Consider the following 24,872-nt stretch of genomic DNA (forward strand, 5'->3'; position numbering starts at 1 on the left):
AGAAGGAAGTACTGTTTTTATGTGTGTTTGACATACACTACATGTCCAATGTAGGAAAGACGCTGCCATGAGAAACCAGCTCCTTCCTTTAAGCTTGCAATTCCAAGTACTTGACGTTCAGTCAAGTTGTTCTTGACTTACAGCAGCTCTAACAAATCTAACAAAGTTCCTGTCTTTAAAAGCCCTGCTCATGTCTTGCAAACTAAAGACACTGATTTCTTTTATTGAGTGAATCCATCTCATGTTAGGTCTTAGTTTTTTCCTACTGCCTTTCATTTTTCCTAGCATTATTTTTCATTCTGTTCCGTCTTGTTTTTGCACGATATATCCAAACCACTGTATTCTCAGTTTTACACTATTGGTTTCTAGTGAGAGTTCAGACTTGAATTAATCTGGCACCCACTTATCTTTCAGCGTATCCATGATGCTCTCCACCAATACCATGTTCGAAATGAATTTTTTTCTTTTTGAGCTTTCACAGTCATACAATATAATCAAAAATGCCATACCATAAATTGCAGGCTCCAGTGCCACATTCTTACATTTAAGACTTCTACCCCCCCCCCCAGTTCCTTAATAGCTACATCCCAAGTTGGAGGCCTCTTCAGATTTCTTGGTTGTAGCCTTCCTTTTGATTTTCTATATCAAAGGAAGGTATCTATACCCTCCTTAGTGTAGACAATTTTCACTGTCAGCATTAAAGATAAGTTTCTTCATTGTTAATATTAAATCAATTAATTCTTCTGTAGTGATTATTGTTATTTCAATCTTCACATCTAAGTCTCCTTTTGTGCTTTCTTTTTTAGCCTTGCTTTGTATTTGTTCAAGTCACTGCTGCTTTCTGGCAGCATTATGGTGTCACCCATATATCTTAAATTATTGCTCTGTCTTCCATCAGTTTTTACTGCTTAATCTGATTTTTGTGTTTCATAAAGAACTTTGAAGGGACGTGGTGGCGCTGTGGGCTAAACCGCAGAAGCCTGTGCTGCAGGGTCAAAAGACCAAGCAGTCGTAAGATCGAATCCACGCGACGGAGTGAGCTCCCGTCGCTTGTCCCAGCTCCCGCCAACCTAGCGGTTCGAAAGCATGCAAATGCAAGTAGATCCTCGGTGGGAAGGTAACAGCGTTCCGTGTCTAAGTCGCACTGGCCATGTGACCACAGAAGATTGTCTTCGGACAAACGCTGGCTCTATGGCTTGGAAATGGGGATGAGTCGAACACGACTGGACAAAAATTGTCAAGGGGAACCTTTACCTTTACCTTTAAAGAACTTTGACTAACATGGTTAAATCTACTCTATCAGAACAACACTCTTTGTACACGTTGGTTAGTGAGAGTATTCAACAACAGAGGAAGAAATGTCAAGAAGTGATACATGAATGACTTAACCGTATGGGTACTAATTTCAGGCAACATCTGTCAGTGCGGATGGCTGTATTTGTAATTAAAATCAAAGTGTGCTTCTAAACAAAAGGACCTCTGAATCAAACTGTCATTGACAGGCATTTTTAGCTAATCAGAATTTGAGGATGGAAACGTTTATTGTATCCGAAGGCTAATTAAAAATTAGTCATGTATTGTGGTCAAATCAGAGGGGATTTCATTGTCTAGCAGGGTTTGAGGCTTGAAGTTTCCACTCTGCTTTTTTTCTTTTCTGGCTCTTTTTCAGTAGTTTGCATGACTTTACCAAAACAATGGACAATTAATTAGCAAATCAACATCCTGAAACATCTCTTCCAATACCAGCAGAAGTAATCAGAAGCATAGTCCAGTCCCGTAGAAAGTAGCTTCCTATTTAGCCGTCTAACCCAGAAGTTCCCTTGGGTCAGTGGTTCCCAAACTTTGGGTTCCCAGCTGTTGCTTTGAAATGCCAGGAACTATGAATTTATGTTTCTCTCAAACTTTCCAACAGAGGCAAGAGGTAAACAGAGCCTTCAGTAACAGCAGCCTCAAGGTGTCAAGACCTCTTTGACATGGTGGCTCCTGATAGAGACAACTCTTTAAGTCCTTTAGCTGAGATGCAGGGGGTTGGTGGAGAGGTCTTCTGGTTGTGATGTGGAGACCTTGCAGGTTGAGTTGGACCAAAAGGCTGGAAGTTCCCATCCCAGCTCTGCTGTTACTGGCAGCAGCTGCCTAGGAGCTTGGACAGAGTTATTTCCCGTTATTTGCCGTCTGAGGCTTTAATTGCTGCTGTGAGTTTTTCTGATGCACAAGCAAAGGTGGAAAATGGGAAATGCCATGAAACCTTGTCTCTTGGCTTTTTGTCTAAACCTGCTCACTTTCGGGACTGATTTTAGATGCATACATGTAGCCGCATGTCCATGTGGCAGAACGAGGGGCTGAGCCCCAATGCTAAGTTATGTGCAGTGAAAGGGAAATGAGGAGCAGGAAGGCGAAAAGGAGAACAAAAGAGCTGGTCTGCTGACTAGATACCACATAAAACCGTGTGACACAACTTCCTTTTCTTAAAACAATAACATCATTCTGAGATGGGTTGAAGGGGATCCGTTGAAGAGCAGATGGAAGCCAAGATAACGACATGCTTTTCAAAGGTGAGGAAAAAGCAAAGATAGATATAATCTTTTCAGATGGATCAAAAAAAGCTTGTCACAGAAAAGGACTGATTGTTCTGGACTGAGACAGAGGCCAGGCAGTTCATAGCTTGCAAAATGAGAACTGGCTTGAGGAATCTGTACTCCCCCGCTGCACTAGATTTCTACCCTTCCACATAATCCTTAGTTCTCTTATGAAGCAGACACATGTTGGCTGGCAGACTATGCTCATGTGAAAACCACAATTGGAAGCATGCCAGATCCATTAACCATAGTGTTGCACCAGCATGCGTACATGAAAATATGATTAAGGTCAGGAAGGGCATATAAAAAAAATATCTTGCAGGATGATAGCACAAGTGTTTCCCAGTGCTGGATTGGAGCATGTTTTTATGTCGTCTTCAAGGCTACACATGGTGCCGATGGTCCATAAATGTCTCTTGAAACATATCCCAGCCAATAACATGTATTTCTGACTTTTGGCTCAGACTTTGTGGCCTATGGTAGTATAGATTAGTTGTCACTGAAATATATCCATGGCTATTTCAAATGTATTGCAGTCCAGAAAGCAAATAGTGGGCCAGGATGACTGTGCAGCAGTCCAATTAAAAAAATTAACAACTGGCATTGCTCTTTCCCTCTCATGAGTAAAAACACACATGTTGGAGCTTTCTGCAGACTCCACTGTACGTAGCTATTACCTGACTCATGAGGCTTAAAGAGGCTGGTTTTTGCCCTGTGATTACACTGCATTTCTGAATAGGGTTCATGCAGCTATCAATGAATGCTTCAAGTGGCATGCTGCAAGCAAGAGCAGATACTTCATGGTTAGATGTATAGAGGAAGACTCTGAGAGTTAAATTAGCACAATAGAATTAGCACGATTTTCCTTTAAGTAGAAGACGTCTTTTCATCTCAGGAGAACATTTACTTACCTCTGCATGTTGCAAATTAATTTGCTTTTGCGAGTACTCCAGAGAAAGTCAACATGGTCCTTATTTGGAAGTCTGATTGCTCATGCACATAATGAATATCCATCAGAGCAGATTACATCCCTTTTAACCATCAGTCATCCTTTTCCTTCTCCTTGCCAGTCGAATTTTTGAAAATTGCTCAATTTTCGGCTTTTAATGTCACAGCAGTTAAAAAGTTGTTGATCTCTTCAAAATAATGTGGGCTGCGGTCAGAGGATTATTTCGGAAATTGTACTGCCCATCTGATTTTTTTTCTGTTACCCCAAGTGTTTTCAAAATGTAATTTATTTCTTTATTTTTTGGTGTTTTCAAACTGAGATTTCTGAACTCCACCAATCTTGTGCTAGAACAGTAAGCTTGTTGGTCTGGTGTAGTAAAAACAGTCAAGCGTTTTCAAGACCTCAGAGACTAAAATATCATTGTGGAACATGATATTCCGTGAACTGTGCCACAACACACTTTGCCTTTAAGATGCCACAGTATGTTTGGCTGAATGTTTTTGTTCTGGTGCAGATCAGTTTATGGGGAATAACAGTGATTTTAAAATGTGGTCACTGACTACCTTGATGCCAACACACTGTGCATGAATTTGCTGTAAAGAGTTTTCCTTAGCGTATTAATAGCTTGATGGTTTAGTTATCCGGGTGTGGAGCCAGAGATTGGATGTTTGATTCCCCACTGCCTCCTTGGCGGAGGTGTGACCAGATGATACATAGGATCCCTTCCAGCTCTGCGATTCTAAGATTGTTTCATTTTTACTCCCCAACATGCATTAGCTCTTAGTAGTCATCAGAAGAACTACAAAAATAACTCAGGTCAATGTCATGTGTGGTACAGTGGGGTCTTGACTTGAAAACTTAATCCGTATTGGAAGGCGGTTCTCAAGTCAAAAAGTCTGTAAGTCAAGTCTCCATTGACCTACAGTGCATTGAAAACCGATTAATTCCGTAACAGGCTGTTTTTGTTCCATTTTGGTTTTTTTCTGGTCTGTAAGTCAAATCTCAGTCTGCAAGTCAAACCTAAATTTTGTGGCCAGAGAAGTCTGTAACTCAAAAAGTCTGTAAGTCAAGCCGTCTGTAAGTCAAGGGTCCACTGTATCAATTTCATTTATCGATGGTCTCCTTTGGTGTTTCCACTGTAGTGATGCAACTCACTGGTGTATTTCTGTTTGGGTGTTACGGTAATATTCAGTAATTTAGTGCTTGTGGTTACTTTGGGTCAACAGAGCTTATGCAGACACTTCTAACATCCTGGGCTCAAGTTGAAGAAATAAGTAATTTTTCTGAGGAGAAAGTGAAACCAACAGTAATCATAACTATAACTTCATTTCTCCTTCAGTTTGTTACTGAAAAATGTTAGCAGTAGAGGGTAGGTTTACCATGCCAGACTCAGCCAGGAGCCAACTTCACTTTTTGTGCACAGGATGGGATTGTCATATGTTATTTTTCAATTCCTGCCTGGAAAACTAAGCACTGGAAGTTTGTCGCTGCTGACCTTGGACGAATAGCTTCTAATGACTTCTATCCTACATTTTTAGCCCATCTAGCAGGCTTGATTGCAATACAGCAATCCAAAAATCTGTGGATAAATGCTGATTTATATCACGAGGAAAAGTTTATGTGGAAAAATATAAGACCATATGTTCTGTCTTAGAAAATGTTCCGCCCTACATCTCTTCCAGTATGTACTGATGAAGGCCAGACCGTCTCTTCACACTTATGTGTCGTATTTATTTATGGATCTCTCTATTTGCTCCCATCATGTGTACAAACACACTAAATCTATTAACTTACCACAAAGACTGATATAATACAATGACTGGATAAAATCCTCCAGTTGTTGAACTGGAGAGCAAGGGTTGGAGATACAGAGAAGGAACTTTATCTTAGAATAATCTTAGAACTGCAGAGCTGGAAGGGATTCTGTGGGTAATTGAGTCCAGCCTGTTAAAGAGACACATTGAGGGATCAAATATTTTTGTTTGAAACCTCTGGAGCAACTATTTAGAGCAGTGGTCCCCAACCTTGGGCCTCCATATGTTCTTTGACTTCAACTCCCAGAAATCCTGGCCAGCAGAGGTGGTGGTGAAGGCTTCTGGGAGCTGTTGTCTAAGAACATTTGGAGGCCCAAGGTTGGGGACCACTGATTTGGAGGGTAGTATTTCTTGCCTTCCCTCTTGATTGGCTTTGAGTTGGAAAGAAGGACCTGCTCCCCCTCCATCTGCACTTCTTTCCCAGAGCAAGAACACGAAAGCCCCTTTCAGGTCAAAGACGTGGACATCTTGCTGTACAGAAAGCAGCCAGATTCCGAAAGACCCCCCTGCTCCCAGACTGACACAACTCCAGATTTCTGATACACTCTGAACTTAACAAGACCTGGCTCCCAGCACTGAAGAATACAACCTGCAGAAGGTCAGCGAACTCTACCCAGCCACAACACAACAAAAACACGCTGATCACCCTATCTCCAAGGACAAAAGCTGTTCCCACAGCTATACAGTAGACCCTCGACTTGCAGACGGCTTGACTTACGGACATTTCGAGTTAAACTTCTCTGGTTGCAAAATTTAGGTTCGACTTGCAGCCAGAGAATCGACCTACAGACTAGAATAAAACCAAAATGGAACAAAAACGACCAGTGACAGGATTAATCAGTTTTCAATGCATTGTAGGTCAATGGAGACTCGACCTACAGACTTTTTGACCTGCAGCCACCGTTCCAATATGGATTAATTCCGTAAGTAGAGGGTCTACTGCCCAACTATCCAACAAACAACAACAGAGCAAGGAAAGAGTTCCTACTCCTGTCCTCTGAAGATGCCGGCCACAGAGACTGGCGAAACGTTAGGAAGAACAACCTTCAGAACACGGCAAAAGAGCCTGAAAAACCCACAACAACCATCAGATCCTGGCCGTGAAAGCCTTCGAGAATACAAAAAAAAAAAAAAAAAAAAAAAAAATTCCCTGCTCAAGAAAAAAAAGCCACGACAGATTTTCTCATGTTGAGCTTTATGTCAGTTATTACCAAGCTTTAGTTCAAATTCATCTGTGCCCAATCCAGCATATATTTTTAGGGCAAATGGCCATTGTAGTTACCCCAAAATTTGGTTCTGACTGGACTGCATTAATACAGACCAAATCCACAAGATTTCCATTTTGTAAGGAAGGTGATTTTAATTTAACCAACAGCTCCATCTGCTGTCCTTTTTGCTGAATGTACTCACTTGGACCTGCCTGTTCTAGCTACAGTAGTTCTAAATAGTTGTAAATCAAACTCCTGGGATCGAACCTCAGAACTCTGATTCCAGCACTGGGAACTCTTGAGAGCTAAACTCCCCACTTAATACATGCCTAACACAGATGCTGTCACACACACACACAGTTCCCCTGTTTGTTTTTCTACACACCCAGGTTCCCTTTGGGGCATGACATGTACTTTTCACCCTTTTTCGCTGCCACCAGAGGATATCTTCCTCTCTGTACCAAATATGACTATTAGATCAGTGTTGTCCGATACAACAATGTTTATTTATGGGTTTGTTGATAAATCATATAAAGAAAATCATGGATGGTCTTTTATTATTTATTCATTAAACGTTGCTTTGGTTACATTTATGTTTGCTTATGTAGATTCACTTTAATCAAGGTATTTATATATTCAACTCTTTATTTATTTCTTAGCACTTTTAATTGTTTCCAATCTTAACCACATAAACTTTCCAAGGCTTATCCTATTCCTATCTTTTCAATCTCCACGACCCTAACTGCATAAACTGTCTTTAACTGTCTTTCTTTCTCTCCTTTTATTTCCCTGGTTCCCCCCCTCCTGTCATGTCATTGGTTCCCACATTGAAGCTCTGACCTGACTGACAGGAGTATTCTGAGAGCTGTCCGTCACAGGTGCATTCTAGTTTATAGATTTTCAGCTTTATCTGCATAAGGTTATATATTATAGCTTTCAGACATTTAGCATTGCCCGAGGTTTATCTTAATCAACATTTTGAAGTTAATTACAAGTATTAACAGATGATTTTTCCTGGCTGTGCCCCCTTTTCCTTTAGGCCTGCCCTCACATGCATGTGAACTATGTATATATTTAGTTCTTAAAATCTCCTATGGTTTATCAGTGTGGGATATTATGGTTCTGTACCCACAATTTAAAAAGCCAGGAAATGGCCCAATATTGCTGCACACTATTGTGCCCATGCGGCCAGCAGGAAAAAGGATGCCAAGCTTTACATAGCAAAGGGCAGCTTGAATGATGACAACACAAACAATGGCGGTCAAGATGGTCTATAGCAGTGGTCCCCAACCTCGGGCCTCCAGATGTGAAACCAACAGTAATCATAACTATAACTTCATTTCTCCTTCAGTTTGTTACTGAAAAATGTTAGCAGTAGAGGGTAGGTTTACCATGCCAGACTCAGCCAGGAGCCAACTTCACTTTTTGTGCACAGGATGGGATTGTCATATGTTATTTTTCAATTCCTGCCTGGAAAACTAAGCACTGGAAGTTTGTCGCTGCTGACCTTGGACGAATAGCTTCTAATGACTTCTATCCTACATTTTTAGCCCATCTAGCAGGCTTGATTGCAATACAGCAATCCAAAAATCTGTGGATAAATGCTGATTTATATCACGAGGAAAAGTTTATGTGGAAAAATATAAGACCATATGTTCTGTCTTAGAAAATGTTCTACAGGATACTCTCTTCTGGTCACACCCATTCACAAAGTGACACCACAGAAGGCAAAATCCCAGAAGCTGACTCCTTTTGAAATCAGTTAACCATTTCTCACCCATACACAAAGTAATTATCAGGGTGTGAATGGTAATGAGTAGAAGAGGGTATTTACCCCAATATCCCCAAACGTGGCACACAGCAAGAGCAGTCTTCTACATCTGTGATGAATTTGGTGATGATCCAAGGTCCAATGTCAAAGTTATAATTTTGTTTGCCCCCCCCCAGTTTTTGAGTTAGCTTATGGAATGCCAAATTCTGCTATTGCACAATATCTATTGGTGCAAACTTGTGCTGCAATAATGTCACGTGGCGCATTGACTGTCCTCTGTGCATCTGAAGACATGGGCTGAAATCCATGAGAACTCATACTAAAATAAATCTGTTGTTCTTCCCCCTATAGCAATGACAGGAGTATCTTGAGCTCCAACAACAACATTATCCTGTTGTTCTTCAGGGTGCCACATCTCTCTTTGCAGGATTTTTGTTGTGGTTTTTTCTTTTGGTCATTTTTGGCATATTTGCTGAAACAGACTATCTTGACTGCTGATGTATTCACGATGACTGCCCTTGAAAATCTCATGAGTCTTCCAAGATCTGAAGGGTTGCCACAGGGAAGACAGCATTGATTTATTCTCCATTGTGCCTGAGGGTAGGACAAGAATCAGTGGGTGAAAACCCGTCAGAGAGAGATCCAACCTGGAAATAAGGAGAAATTGCCTGACGGTGTGAACCATTAAGCACTGGAACAGCTTGCCTCCCAATGTGGTGGGTGCTCCATTGTTGGAGGTTTTCAAGAAAAGATTGGACAGCCATCTGTCCGGGAGGGTATGAGGTCTCCTGCCTTGGGCAGGAGGTTTGACTAGAAGACCTCCAAGGTCCCTTCCAACCCTACAACGATTCTATAAGGCAGCTTCTGTGTTCTTGCTTTCCCTACTATGGGCTTCCTTTTCTCTATTGCTACAGATTGATCACTTTGGTTTTGCTGAAGATCGCACATTCAAGCAGCGTTACCTCATAGCAGACCAGCACTGGAAGAGCGATATTGGGTCCATCCTCTTCTATACGGGCAACGAAGGAGACATCACTTGGTTTGCGAATAATACAGTAAGTAGGGTCCTTGCCTATAGGCATGGATTGCTTTCTCTTTTGAAGACACTACAGTCTTTGTTCTTTGGGTTACAGAAACCATATGAGAGGTAAATCACTGTAACCTCTCTTCTGGCTTAAAAAACTGCCTTTTTTTTTTTTTTTTTTTTTTTTGCTCCCTTCCAGGGTTTTATGTGGAATGTCGCTGAAGAACTTGATGCTATCTTGGTATTTGCTGAACACAGGTACTATGGGGAGTCTCTTCCCTTTGGAAACAAATCGTTTGCTGTAAGTATCTTCTGTCTTTCAAATAAGACATTAGTTCTGTAGAGATGTAGAATTTTAAGATTTAGAGGGCAATTGGAAACATGAGGCATTTGGGTAGTGACAAAGAACACATTGGTGTATGCTCAATCAACAGTGTGCTTCGGAGTGATAGCCAGATGGCAAGAAAATGAGATTTTACCAGCTTATGTAGCCCCACCAACTTTTGGCAGATCTCTTCCACAAGATACAGTTGTGTGTGATCACGGAGATGGAGCTTGTTGGTAGAAGCTGGTGCATGGAAGTTGGATATGGTCCTGCTCTTTTTTTATTAGAAACAGTACAATTGACTTGATGAGCTGCTGTGAACAGCCATGTACACTTCTGATATAATATTTTGCTGCATTCCCAAAGCATTGGTCATATCTGGCAGAACTTGGACTGTCACTTTTGAAAGGCTTTTCTCTTTCTTTCTTTCTTTCTTTCTTTCTTTCTTTCTTTCTTTCTTTCTTTCTTTCTTTCTTTCTTTCTTTCTTTCTTTCTTTCTTTCTTTCTTTCTTTCTGTCTTTCTGTCTTTCTTTCTTTCAAGCTGTGACTTGTTCTTCTGAGCCAAATGGCAATTACTGTTATCATTATCCTGTTGGAAAAGCAATTTGCCCTGTTACAGAGTAACATTACATAATCACAAACATTACAAGGGGAAAATATTAGAGAGTCCTCTCTAGTTCCCTCTAATGGTCACCTCTGATGTTTTACCCTGAAGGTGTTTGGAAAAATACAAAATAGTATGTCCCTTGGCAACCTGGGTTGATAAGAGAGTGGCATATATACTGAAACACCCTGTTTAAAATGCCCTTTAAAAGTAACTTTTGACAGGAACTAGAATATATCACTCATGAACACAAATAAAGTGATCGTGCTTGTTATGTATCTTTTGGAATTTTTACCCCAAAAGATAACATAATTACAGGTAACCAGTTGCAGGTGACTACAGTGGTACCTCGATTTACAAACTTAATCCGTATTGGAACGGCGTTCATACGTTGAAAAGTTTGTAAGTTGAGGCAAAGTTTCCCATAGGAATGCATTGAAAACCTTTTATTCCTTCTAGCTGTTTTTCGTTCGTATGTCGAGGCACTGTTCGCAAGTAGAGGCTTTAGTTGCCATAGGAACTAATGCAAAGCCGGTTAATCCGTCCTCTACCACTAAGGGGCGAATTTTTTAAAAAAAATTCTTCTTTTGACCTAAGATGAACTTAGGTCAAAAAAAGGCAGGAAAGGTTGTTTTTCCGTTCGTAAGTCAAGGCTCCATTCGCAAATCGAAGTAACATTTTGCGAACAGAGCCATTCGTAACTCGAAATGTTCGCAAGTGGAGACGTTCGTAAGTCGAGGTACCACTATACGTGTAAATCATTGGTTTCATTATTCGGGTCTCCAGTGTTATTTCTCTTCAGCCATATAAAAATGAAGCTGTATTCTTGTTTCCATGCGGTGGGGCGGGAGAAGGTGAGAGCAAACAGCCTGCAATTTTGTTTCAGGATGCCAAGCATCTGAATTACTTGACTTCGGAGCAGGCTCTTGCTGATTTTGCAGTACTCGTTGACCACCTGAAGAAGACAATCCCTGGAGCTCAAGATACTCCTGTCATTGCTATAGGAGGATCTTATGGAGGAATGCTTGCTGCCTGGTTTCGAATGAAATATCCCCATATTGTAGTCGGGTGAGTGCACATAGTGATTTAATCACTCACATCTGTGGGATGCCACAGTTTTCTTAGAGAACCCTTTGTCTTTAGTAGTTAAATTGCTGTTAAAAAAACACATCCTGCAGTGATTCTCTTTACATGCAGATATGTTCATTTCATAGCAGGTAGACGAGTGTGCATATGTGTGCTGACTTACGCATGCATAATCCTTATTCCTAATAAGAGTAGCTCATTCCTGTATTTGGTGACCTAGAAAGTGCCTGCAAAGCACAATGTCTTCGGTCTCTATCTGAGAGGGGCTGTCTTCAAGAATACTGTATAGGAACCTTCAAAAGAACAGAAAAGCGGTATTAATAGAAGTATAAACTCCAAATCCCACAAAGTCCTAATCCCCCTGTGTTTGCCACTGATTAGGCGTCATCTTGAGTACTATGTCTTGTTCTGGACACCACATTTTAAGAAGGATGCCTACACATAGGGACAAGTTCGGTGGAGGTCAAGAAGGATGATCGGGGACAGGAAACCAAGCCCTATGAGAAAAGACTTAAAGAACTGGGCATGTTTGACTTTGAGAAATGAAAAGAGAGAGATATTTTAGCACTCTTAAAATATATGAAAAGAGACAGGATCTGTTCTTGATCATCTCAGAGTGCAGGGCATATAATAATGGGCCAAAGGTACAGGAGTCCACATCTTGTTCTCTGTATCAGAAATTGTACAACTGTACTATTTTCTGGAATTTTTCCTCCACTGAAGATGATAAAGACATTTTCTGGTGCTACTGTGCCTGCTGTTTTTAGCTTGATCTTACCCACAAAAAAATGTGTACCACGGCCTATTGTTCTTGAACCTTGCCTTAACCAGGTTTTGCATCCTCTCACTTGACTTGGTCTTTGATTATAAGGGTAACCTGTTAACAATATGTACCAATTATTGAGATTAGGGTGTTCTCCTTTTTTTAAGGTTTAATTATTGCTGTTCTGTTTGTTATATGAATTGTTGCCTACTCTAGCCTTCTGGGAGGCTAATGAGACAATAATACCTGTACATAACACTGAGACACAGTTCTTATAAAAATAGTAAAACATTGTTTGGGGCTGTACTGTTTCAAAGTGCAGATGCTCAGATGGGGGAATATATTCTCCAGTCTATATCCCCTTGAGTATTCTACTGAATGGACCGTCTCTCCAGTATCTTGGGGTTGTGCTATTCCTAAAAGTGTTACTGTACATGTACACTGTACATAGAGATCGCTTGCACAACAGCAACATGTGCACAAATGGCATGATCCTGTATTACTACCCTGGCAGGAATTTCCACTCAGCCGAAGCTCAGGACAGGAGAGAGAAAGAAGATGATCAATATTATAGAAAAGGCTGGAAACCTTCTCTGACATTTTTCTCCTGTTACACTGAGAACCGAATAGAGGAGCATTCCCTCACTCAAGTCCTCACCAGCAGCCTGAAATAATGTGGCCCAGACAGTTGGTGTTTCCCCACCCCCTTCCACACCACACTGAGACATCGCAGGGATAAATGTGGAAAGATTGCAAATTTAGCATTTGCAATTGGATTTTCTTGGTAACTGACCCAATCCCTTCTGTCCATTTGCAGAGCTCTTGCGGCTTCAGCCCCCATCTGGCAGTTTGACAACCTGGTTCCTTGTGGCTCCTTTTATAGCATAGTGACACAAGATTTTGAAAAGAGTGGCAACTGCTGTTCAGAAAGCATCAGGAAATCCTGGGCAGCCATTGACCGTCTTGCTTCCACAGGTAAACTGCGAGTGAAGATCCTCTAGAACGGAGGGGTGCCCTTTGTCTGTTTCTCTGCTGTCATCTCACTCTCGCCCCCTTCTCCCCCAGCTAGAACCCTCAGACAATTTAGTTAAAAGAACCCAGATTTCGGGTTCAGGAAAAACTTACTAATTGTTAGAGCAGAGTGACAATGGAACCAGTTACCGCAGGAGATGGTGAGGGCTCCAACACTGGAGGCATTCAAGAGAAAGTTGGACCACCATCTTTCAGAACTGTTTTGATTTGGATTCCTACATTGAGCAGGGGGGTGGGACTCCATGGCCTTATAGCAGAACTCCATTTTTCTATGATTCTGTAAATCTGTAGGAGGGTTCAATGCATTATCTGTGAATTTCGTTGTATGGTATACTGTGTATATACTTACAATGTCAATAAATTATATTATTATCTCAGCCCTCAGAAATCAAGAAACAATTTTCTTTGGAGGACAGAGTCAATCAATTTTTGGGATGCTTAACATCTTTAACTGGGGATGTGGTGGCGCTGCAGGTTAAACTGCAAAAGCCTCTGTGCTGCAAGGTCAGAAGACTTGCAGTCGTAAGATCAAATCCACGCGACGGAGTGAGCCCCTGTCGCTTGTCCCAGCTCCCGCCAACCTAGCGGTTCGAAAGCATGCAAAATGCAAAAATGCGAGTGGATAAATAGGTACCACCACAGTGGGAAGGTAACGGAGATGAGCACTGCCCCCTAGAGTTGGACACAACTGGACAAATTGTCAAAGGGAACCTTTACCTTTACCTAACAGCTTTAACTATTGCATTGTAGATGATTATCCCCACAGTAGATTATTATGACTTTATAATACTGTCTTACTGTTCCAGTAGGAACATCTTTTTTTTAATCACATGGATTTCTGCATAGGAGACTATGTTTTTTACATGTATGAAAAAAAGTTTTAAAAATGCAAATGTTGAATATGTGGGATTGGTTTTATTTTCCACTTGAAACTGTGAGAAAATGACTGCTTTATAAGGCATCTGGAGTTGTTTCTAGGCATTGTACTGAGACTAAAAATTGCTGGTTTTCAGTCTAGTGTGGTTGTCAAGATTGGGGAATGTTCTGGAGATCCTGTCCCAGTCAAAGGAGGCAACAGTGAGCTAGATAGACCTGTAGTTTTATTCAGGAGAAGGCAGATCATTTGTGATGCACGTTGCGCCTTTGATGTCCATAAGCTACAAAAATCCAGTCATTTAAATTATTATCATCATCTTGGAACTGCAGAGCTGGAAGGGACCCTACGGATTATTACGTCCAGCCTGTGAAGGAAGCACGATGGAGGATTCGAACTCTCAGTCTTTGCTCTGCCGCTAAACCGCTGAGCTATCCAGCAGTTCTTAAGTAACATTTTATTTGTGAGTTCAAACTTTAATTGTTGTGTTGTTTCTCCTTTTAGCGGAAGGTTTACACTGGCTTTCCTGTACCTTTCGGTTGTGCAGCCCACTGAAATCTGTGAGAGATGCTGCTGCTTTCAAAGCATGGCTAAGCGAGATATGGGTTAACTTGGCCATGGTTGACTACCCGTATAAGGCGAACTTCTTGCAACCTCTCCCTGCATGGCCTATTCAGGTAACTAAAGAAATGTTTCTTTGTTTTGTTTTCTCTCTTCCCCATCTTCATGCTATGCTCCTTTTACTACATCTGAGGTGGGTGGGCATCTGTGGCCTTCAGGGAGTTTCTGGAGTACAATTCCCATCATCCTCTGCAACTGACTATATGTGTTGTAAGCCAACGGATTCCGGTAGTTGCCTCCTACAAGACAAAAAAATACATGAATGAATAGGAAAGGCACAAAATGGTCAAGAGTTCTGTAATGGAAAAACTTGAAGGATCTTCTGGCTGATTTATGAACCTTCCAAACATTCATTGAGGAGGCACCGTTGTTCATTCTATGTTTGGTTATTTCTTGATAATGTATTCATTCTACCTTTGGGCCCACAATGGAGTCCCCAAGGCAGTAAATGATAGTACGGTAACTGAAGATGTTGTTGTTATGTCCCTTCAAGTTTCAAACAACTTATCGCAACCCAGCAGGACTTGCGTTTTACCAGTCCCACATGGAAATTGCTTCCACAGCCTCTTTGGTTGTGATCCTGTCAACCACATGTCGTTATTAGACAGTTTCATTTTGGTCCATTTGGTCTGTTTTGGCCAATGTGTGCCTCTCCCCTTTTCACTCCCTGCCTCCTGCCTTCTCTTTTGCCATAGCTATCAGCCAGTTTATGTTTACTTTCAGGTGAGCATTAATGCTGAGTATTTGTGCAGACAAGTGGTGTGGGGTTACAGAGTGCCGTGTTTCAGCCCACGTTTCTCCTTTTTGAAAAATTTTGATAAGTGGCATAGCGCTTAAGTGATTCAATGCACTGGAGTGACCTAGGCAATCACACAGCAAATAAACACAGAAAACAGTGTGAATTTGGACCAATCCTTAAAACCACATGGCTTTGCTTCCATGGTTTGTTAATAATAACACTAGTTTTATGTTGATCATTGGAATTCCCACTCTCAGTCATTTTTCCTGGGTTTTCTGGCTGTAGAGGGATCCATCTCTCCTTCTGACGGCCCCTTGGAACTGTGCAGTATGTCCAATACAGCCCTTGTATTTTTCGCAGATGAGAAAAATACAGTAGGTTGGAAGGCTTGCTTTGAGAGTCTATGAAAAAATATCCCGGATTATCCGCGGCTAAAACCTTCTTTCTGTTGTTTGGGATCTTTTTTTAAAAAAAATCTGTGTGGCCTCTCTGGGTGGTGTAAGCTTGTTCCCGTTGCCCTCCCCTCACCCCCTGGAAAGTGGGAAGAGACTTCACTGACAAAACTAATGTGATTACCCTGAGTGAGAGTGAGAGGTGTACTGAAGGCTTAGAGGAAGAACCCATTCAAGCAGCTGAATGTATCTGCTTAATCCTCTTCTGAAATGAGGGCGGATGGTCACCCCTGAGAAGCGGAGGCTTTTGCCTTTGGTCCCCTCGCCCCGCTGCTCCCCATAAAGGTCGACGTGTCTTAAAGCCTCTCTTTAACTTCCGTATGGTACATCTGTGCTAGCAAAGAAGCTTTCAGGCACACTGTGTCTTCCAGGCACACTGTGTCTTCCAGCTGAAAGGCGGCTCACTGGGTTGGAAAAAGCTGGAAATTCTCCTAACAAGTGCTTAACTTTTTCTCTCTAGCTGAGAAGGCAGAGCTCAAAGTGACTCAGCTCCTACTGAGAGGTGGTAGTGGTGGTGGAAGCATAGTTAAGGAAGTGATTGGAGCTCTCCTTTACTCTTTTTCACCAGAGTGCTAGGTCATCTGTATCTCTTTGGTGTTGCGTGTCGGTGCTGCAAGGCACTTCCCACATTTTGTTGTTTAGTCGTTTTGTCGTGTCCGACTCTTTGTGACCCCATGGATCAGAGCACGCCAGGCCCTCCTGGCCTCCACTGCCTCCCAGAGTTGGGTCAAATTCACGTTGGTCGGTTCGATGACACTGTCCAACCATCTCGTCCTCTGTCGTCCCCTTCTCCCCTTGCCTTCACACTTTCTCAACATCAGGGTCTTTTCCAGGGAGTCGTCTCTTCTCATGAGATGGCCAAAGTATTGGAGCCTTAGCTTCAGGATCTATCCCACAGTGGGTGACCCTAACAGGATTTTGAAGGTTCAGAGATGTTCAAGGAGTGGTTTTCCTTTGCCAAGATTTGAACCCAGGTTTCCTGAATCGTGACCCAACACTGTCCACCATACCACACTGGCTCTTTTTGAGTAATGTCAATTACTGTTCTTTACTGCCCATCTGCTTGCTATATCTGGGACCATATGGTTGCCATTATGGTGCAGTAAGAGCCTTCTTTAGAACCAGGAGCCATCCAGAATGACCAAACAGTGTTACAGATACCTTGTTATTAGAATCTGAATACATTGGGGTTTCAGAGGCATGATTCAGCCAGCCCTTTGTGGCTGAACAATCAACGCAATTGAGCAAAGTATGTTTATCTTCTATGACGAGTCGCAAAACAAAGTATATTAATTTGCGAATAATGAGAAGTGTGGGAGGTTCATGCTTTGACAATCAGATGCTTCCAGCAGATAAGGAATTCCTTCTTCTAATGATGGACTAACAGTATCTTATTGTTTGACCCTGAACTATTTGTTTAGACTCAGTATATCATGTGAGGACTCCAATATCAAAGTCTTGAAATGCGTGAACTTAACAATCATCTTGCCAAGTGATGATATCTTAACTGAAAGCCACCAGGACTTGGAGATTAGTTATAGAGTTCTCCTTTCCAATAGGATGAGTTGCTGTCTCTGAAAGTCCAGCTTGTGGTTGTCCTTTTGACTTGGGGCACAATCAAAGGAAGACATTGCTCGCCTTTTGCACTGCCGTGCGAGCGATTTCCTGTCACTCAGTCAGCATACAGGAGACTGCAGACTAGCCCAGCAGTGCTCTGTGTCCAAGCTGGACTTTTTTGATCCAGTAGTAGAGCTGTTCTTTTTTGTAGGTTCACTGAAGCAATTCTGGTACACTTGGAAGGGACACTTTTAGGGGAGATCGCTCCCTGCTAAGTGACCCTTTCCAATGTGATAGGATGCAACCCTTTATCACTGTCTGATCACCCTCTAGCTCAACAAGCATGGGTCTCTTGCTAGCAAGCTTTTGTTTGCTGTCCTAAGTACTGTGAATGCCTCCAAGCTTGGTATCTTTGCAGAAGAAGACTTTGCTGCCTGCATTGATTGGTTAGAGCATGCCTGCTCACTTTTTAAAAAAATAAGCAGTGATCATGTATCTGTGCATCGATTTCCTCATACTTTCCCTGATTAAATTTTGTGCATGAATTCTGTGCTAGGCACTCTTATCAAAGTCTGATGTAAAAATGTAAATGGCAACTTACCGGCATACATTTGTATTTGCAGACTTCTATTGCAATTGACTGCAGTTGTTTAGAACTTTATTTTAATATAATAATAATCTTAGAACTGCAGAGCTTGAAAGAGGCTTTAGGATCATCAAATCCAGCCTTTGTCAAGAAGACACAGTGGGGAACGGAAAAACGTGTAGCTCTACAGTTAGATACCTAAACCACAGAGTTATTCTTTAAAAACATTTTTCATTAAAAATGTTAATAGTAGTAAGTATACATTCTGTTATGTATGTAGTAAGAAAATGTTTTTAAAATAAATGTGCCCTTTGGAATATTTTCCCTCTGTATCTGAAATAATGTAACTGGGTCTTTGTCTGGGTTTTTTAATAAGCCATTCTCCTGCATCCCCCTCATCAATAAATCTGTTGATAATTATGACTCCCAAGAGAGGGAGACAGTTGTCTATGCTCAACGCTCACTTTCAGAGCCAGTTTCTGGATGTGTAGAAAACACATTTCCTTTTCTGCTTAATCACGGTATTGCTGAGCTTTGTTTTCTCTACTCTTTTCATTTTTTAATCAGCTCTTTTCTGTCTTTCTGTAGGTAGTTTGTAAATACTTGAAAAACCCCAAGCTGCCAGACAAGTTGCTGCTCCAAAATATCTTCCAGGCAGTAAACGTCTACTTCAACTACACAGAACATACCTCATGTTTTAACTTAACTCAGTCTGCCACTAAAAGCCTTGGTCTTCAGGGCTGGTACTATCAGGTACGTGTACACCGCTGGTCACCTCTGTGATACTGATGATGCTATACGAAGCCATCATCAATTAATTTTATCACTGCAATATCTGCTTGTCCTCTCTGTGACACTGAGGTAAAACAGATATTTGTTTGGGGAGATCGTTCTACATAGCCATATGGTTTAGTTCCTGGCACTTTGTATTGAAAAAGATCTGATTGCAGGTGACGTGAAAGACCCCAGAGAGCTTCTGTCCTTCAGAACAGGCCATACTGGAGCCACGTGACCATGTGTGGCAACTTTCTCAGTTACTGAAACATCCATAAATGGGCTAAACCAGATACAGAGAGTTACAAGTCCATGTGGTGCTAAGCAAGCAGATACAACAGTGATAAAATTTAATTGGTGATGTGTAGGGACATGGTGGCGCTGTGGGTTAAACTGCAGAAGCCTCTGTGCTGCAGGGTCAGAAGACCAGCCGTTCTAAGATCGAATCCAGGCGGCTGAGTGAGCTCCCGTCGCTTGTCCCAGCTCTTGCCAACCTAGCAGTTTGAAAGCATGTAAATATGAGTCGATAAATAGGTGCCACCTCGGTGTGAAGGTAACATCGTTCCATGTCTAGTTGCGCCAGCCACGTGACCATGGGAAATGTCTATGGACAAACGCTGGCTCTACGGCTTGAACATGGGGATGAGCACTGTGCCCTAGAGTCAGACATGACTGGACTAAATGTCAAGGGGAAGCTTTACCTTTAGGATCACTAGTTTGGTGCTTTAGAAATTACAAGAAGACTGATTCCTCTCCCAAGATGCTTAGTCTAAAATTATTCAACAAGTGCATAGCTATTTCTCAGTTTGAAACAGCTGCTTTTTTTGGACTGCAAGTCCCAGAGTCTTCCAACCAGTGTAAAGACTGGGAGTTATAGTCCAAACTATACCAGGCTCTGATTTTAGACTGAATCGGTGAAATCCTGAACAGAGAAAGCAGGAGAAAAATTGGCCACCTCAATGCCTGCTTCTACTACAGAGATCCTTTCCAACCCAATGCACTCCAGACACTTCAAACATTCCTCTTCCGTCTCCATGCTGGCTGGAGAAGAGTTTAATCCAACACAGAGCTATTGGCTAGGAAAGTTTACTCTAGAACATCTCCTTGAGGACTGGCTTTGAAATGCTGTCTAATCAAGGCCTTCTGTATTTGGTGGTTACATATCCAAAATGTAAGCCTGTATAAAACAACATTGTCTTTCCTTTGGCAAAGACAAAATGAATTTCTTGCTCCTATTAGCAAAGTAAAGTTCATCACATTGTCGCATGACACCTGTAGAGTTTAGAGTTTCACTGCTTAACACTAGACTTGTACCTATGTGGTCTGCACTGTGGAAGGCTAGAATGTGATCAGACCTAGACACTTGCCTTCTACTGGTGTGCTGGTTTGTCAAGGGTCTGTGTGCAGGTTAGAGTAGTTCGTAGCCAAGAGCTTGGGAAATGAAGCTACTGTTCTTTTATTTTTCTGTGTCCTCTTCAAGTCTTGCACAGAGATGGTGATGCCCATGTGCTCGGATGGCATCAACGACATGTTTGAGCCTCAGGCGTGGGACTTCCATGCCTATTCCGAAGAGTGTTTCAAGATGTGGGGGGTGCGGCCTCGACCTTCCTGGATCCCCATTTCCTACGGGGGAAAGAACATCAGCGCACACAGCAATATCATCTTCAGGTGAGCAACTCAAGGATTGTGCATGAGGCCTGGCCGAAACATACACTTTTTCCCTAACAGGTGGAGTTTGGGAATGTTTTTCAGGTGTAGCTCAAAACTCTTCCCTGAAGGCATTGTGCCATTCACCATGAAGTGCTGCTGTAGTACAGTGGTGTCTCGCTTAACGAGGATAATCCATTCCAGCGAAATCGCTGTAGAGCTAAATAAAAAATCCCATTGAAACGCTTTGAAAACCTGTTCAATGCGTTCCAATGGGCTGAATAACTCACCGTCCAGCGAAGATCCTCCATAGGGGCAGCCATTTTTGGTGCCTGTAAAGCGAGGAATCCGTCCAAAAACACAGCGGGGAGCCATTTTACACAGCGGGCAGCCATTTTGAAGCTGCTGATCAGCTGTTTTAAAAACGTCTAGCGAAAAATCGGTTTCTGAAGCAGGGAACCAATTGTCGGGAAGCAAATTTTGCCTATTAAAACATCATTTTGCGATCGCAAAAGCGATCGCAAAACAATAATCGTATAGCGGTTTCGTCATTTAACAAGGCAATCATTAAGCGAGGCACCACTGTAATGGATTACTTCACCAAATGTTACCTTTTCTGCAAGATGATCAGAATCTCTGCAGGAGTGGGGAATCAAGAGCTTTTATGTGACTGCCCAGGTTGTTCTCATGCCACTGGTTGCCTTGCAATTTGATCTCTTGCCCTCAGGACTTTTTCCCAGTGAGAAGAAAAGAACCACTCGCCCTCCTTTCTTCCAGGAGTACTGGTTCTTGCACTAAATTGAGTATACTATTGCAGCATTTTAAAAAAATCCTTTTGTGAAAACCAGACATTTACTTCTGGTCACTTTTAGTTCTTTTCTCTGGTTTGGTTGGTTCATTGAGTCACTCATGTTTTTCTTTTGCTTAGTTTCATTTGAAATGATTAGTGTCCTGGGGGCAGGAAATTGACCCCGGATGCCTGATACAAATGGAGCAATTTGCCCATCCTGAAGTTACTGAGCATCTGGAGCTGCTGTGATACAGAGAGTCCATGCTTGACCTCTTAGCAATGTACAGAACTACTCACGTTGAATTACAACTGGTATCTTGTTTTAATTTAATGCCCCACCTCTCAGCCAAATTGGTTCTCACAGTAGCTGATGAGTTCCAATTAATGGAAAGGTACACTATAATTAAAGGTGGGGAAGTTTCACCTAACCCTATTAGCTGGTGTGAGATGTTCCAAACGGATTGATGGTAAAGGTACCAGCATGAAGACTCAGCCTCTCCCTCCACCCTTCCTTTGGCAGAATTTTCTGGTACTGGTCCCAAAGAGGCATGCCTTTGGCATGGTCATGATTAGAGATGGGGAGCCTTCCTATCTCTCTGTTGCTCGCAATGGATTAGCCACTCTGCAGCCTGCCAGAGAGGCTCGTCATCCTGCCTCCTGCCGGGACTGGCTAATCCATCGCGAGCAATGGGGTGATAGAAAGTTCTGCGGAGCTGGCAGCGGAATCGTGAGTTGGTCGGTCTAGTGATCTGCACCTGTGGGAAGGTATTCGTATTCGTATACAAATACCCCCATCTCTAGTCATGATGCAGGATGTTCCAACTGTGTTGATGTAGTGCTTACTGATCTCTTTTCCCTTCCAGCAATGGTGGGCTTGACCCCTGGTCTGGGGGTGGAGTAATGAGGAACATCACTGACACTCTGGTCGCTATTGTCATCCCAGAAGGCGCTCACCACTTGGACCTTCGCTCCAACAGTCCCTTTGACCCGGATTCTGTGCTGAAAGCTCGCCTCTTGGAAGTTCACTTCATGAGGCTATGGATACAGCAGGACAGAAGGCTGAAGAAGTGTGCCAGATAACTGGGGAAAAAAACATTAGGTTTCATCTTCACCGTTTTCTCCCAGCAATGTCAAGGAACAAAATCGATCATCAGTTCGGTTCTCTTCACCATCATTCTTTATTTCTCTTCTCCTCTTTCCCTCTCCTACTCTAAGCACTCAGTTTGAGCCTCCTGTTTCTAATGAAGAGATCTTTCAAAGTGGGAGACCTCATGTGCAGAGAGTGGAGAGACTTGCATTACTGGATCCTTGCAAACACATTCAAGATGCACGCAGCCCATTACTCCTGGTCAAGCTGCTTGGGACTGCATCATGTTTTTTTTCCTGAGAAAACAAGAAGGGAAAGGCAGGTTCCTCCCCCCACCCCCCAGCCTCACATGTGTGGGAAGTTGGGCATTTAACAGTACTTTTGGGATTTGATGCCATAGAGTTATGATGGTAGCATGGCTTGGATCTATTAATTTCTTTAACCTCGGTGTTGGGAGGGGAGAACCTCTGTTGGATTATAAATCCCATCATCCTTCACCACTGGTTGTGCCAGCTGGGGCTAATGGGAATTAGAGTCCCATGACATAAGAGGTAGATGTTTTCCTATCCTCCTTGTAAGCCATAATAGCTAACTACATTTATTCTGTTGGAGGTGGCTTCCCCCAAATGTCAACTGCTAGGGGTCAAGAGTGGCAGGCAGATGTTGTCTTTAGGAAGCTCAAAACAGGGCATAAGAGCAGCTGGCAGGCCATAATTATAAAGGATGTGGACCTAGGTCAATCCTAGATCTATACTAGGAGCCAGATTGTATCAGAGGGAACACACACACCCACCCCAGCATGGCTGCAATTTGGAGGTTGAAGCACCAACACTCCATGGACCAAGAGGGGGACATGTCATTTTGCCACTGTAAAGTCAGCCCTCTTGACACCTACCATGAACTGTGGATGTATGGTAGACAGAAAAGATCCTTCCATTCTGATTGCCACCTCTGGTTGATATGGGTTATGGACATTTGTAGGGGTACACGTGTATTACTTGGCTAAAAAACTACCCATTTAGGCTCCTTGGTATCACACAAGGTTTGTTCAGGTGACGGGGAAGGTGGAGAGCAGCTGTGAAGGAACTGCTTCAGATAGATATAGTAGGCGGGCACATATTTAACTGCCCCAGCAAATACAACCTTGAGAATCCCCCCACTGGGAAAATCCCCCACTGGCAATGTGGGTGCATTTTCGGGGTCTGTCATGAAACTCTGAGGGTTATTGATGTGTACCTACTGTTGGAAAAAAAAGGTTTCTGCAAAGTTTCAAAGAGAAGGAAATGTTTCTACTGAAGTGATCCAAAACCAGAAAAAAAACCCAGGATGTCAATGTCTGGGTAAACTTTCTAAATGAATTCTCAACCACTGTGCTACATAACAAAACTGCTGATTTCTTATTCCGGTCAATGTCCTCTTCTAGCCTGTTTACTGAAAAAGAAGGATAATTATTAGGAAATTAGATAATCATTAGGCAACCCCGAAGCCCTTTCCTTTCCCTCTTGGAGCTGCGGTATAAATATTGTCTCGGCAATGGAGGTGCCATTTTCTGCTTCATAGGTAACTGAAACGCCTGACTACCTAAAGAACTCACAGTCTGTCAACTATTTTTTTTTGCAAGGGCTTCCTCTTCTGTATAGAACCAGGCTGAGCAGAAAGAGAAGCTTAGGCCATTGAATTCAGTAGAAGTGCAAGTCCTGCAATTAATTAGTTTTGTGTGCAAACACAAACTTTAATCAAGGCAAAGACATACTTGCTTAGGCCTGTGCCATGTCAAAGTACAGCTGCAAGTCAGAGTACTACCCTCCATAGGAAACACAAAATATTTTTTTTAACCCCGGAGGTCTGAGCAGACAAACGTTCACTGTCCCTGGCCATTGACCATGGAGGCTGGAGTGTCCTGAGATGAAGTCCAAAAGATCAGAAAAACCAATGCTTGAACGCTCTGGCTGTAGATGAACATGTGTTCATTGAAGAAGTACCCTCTTTATATGCAGATGGTCTTAGGTTTGATCCGAGTACCTCCCATTAAAGGAATTCAGGATCAGATTACGATGAGATGTCTCTGACTTTAGAGAGTTTCTGCTAGTCACAGTAGAAAACCCTCGTGCACAAGTAAACTGCATTGCTGTAAGCCATCTCCCGATAGAGTTTAGTTCCTTGAACCACCACACCGCCCTGGACATGCCTGCTCTTCTCAGATGTTGGAAGCTAAACAGGGTTGAACCTGCTAAGTTTAGTACCTGAATGGCTTACTGCCAAGGAGGTCCAGGGAGGTTTAGGCAAAGAGCCAGTGAATATTAACAATGCTAGGTTACTGGTCTTACTTCAGTATAAGGCAGCTTCCTCTGTTCTTCCCTCCGTCTAGATCTGGGGTTCCTAACCTTGAGTCCCTGGAAGTTCTTAGACTACAGCTAGGACTTTACCTCTCTCTGTGTGGCCATGATTTCTGGGAGTTTGTAGTCCAAGAAAATCTTGGGGACCCAGTGTTGGGAATTGCTGAGCTAAATCATTATTGACAGATTTTTCCCCCTGAAAGGATAGTGAGTCCCCAGCTACTGCTGCTGCTGCAATTTGCTGGCCCAGGTGTGTG

The 24,872-nt window shown here is 42.5% G+C and overlaps 1 protein-coding gene across 2 annotated transcripts in view; it reads left to right on the top strand.

Moving 5' to 3' along the window:
• The window catches only part of PRCP (prolylcarboxypeptidase), a 61,134-nt gene extending 36,711 nt beyond the window's left edge, over window positions 1–24,423 (top strand). The window contains exons 1-9 of one of the 2 annotated variants that reach the window (XM_072993497.2): window positions 2,030–2,552; window positions 9,233–9,373; window positions 9,542–9,643; window positions 11,158–11,339; window positions 12,938–13,095; window positions 14,531–14,703; window positions 18,570–18,734; window positions 20,236–20,423; window positions 22,056–24,423. In XM_072993497.2, coding sequence (XP_072849598.2) covers window positions 2,520–2,552; window positions 9,233–9,373; window positions 9,542–9,643; window positions 11,158–11,339; window positions 12,938–13,095; window positions 14,531–14,703; window positions 18,570–18,734; window positions 20,236–20,423; window positions 22,056–22,272 — 1,359 coding nt within the window. In that variant the 5' untranslated portion in view covers window positions 2,030–2,519 and the 3' untranslated portion in view covers window positions 22,273–24,423. Of the gene's footprint in view, window positions 1–2,029; window positions 2,553–9,232; window positions 9,374–9,541; window positions 9,644–11,157; window positions 11,340–12,937; window positions 13,096–14,530; window positions 14,704–18,569; window positions 18,735–20,235; window positions 20,424–22,055 lie in introns of those variants that run through there. The other variant, XM_072993496.2, reaches the window with a different exon arrangement.
• Window positions 24,424–24,872: the final 449 nt, after the last annotated feature.

This window comes from Pogona vitticeps, chromosome 3 (genome assembly GCF_051106095.1).
Source record: "Pogona vitticeps strain Pit_001003342236 chromosome 3, PviZW2.1, whole genome shotgun sequence".
Classification (NCBI taxonomy): domain Eukaryota; kingdom Metazoa; phylum Chordata; class Lepidosauria; order Squamata; family Agamidae; genus Pogona; species Pogona vitticeps.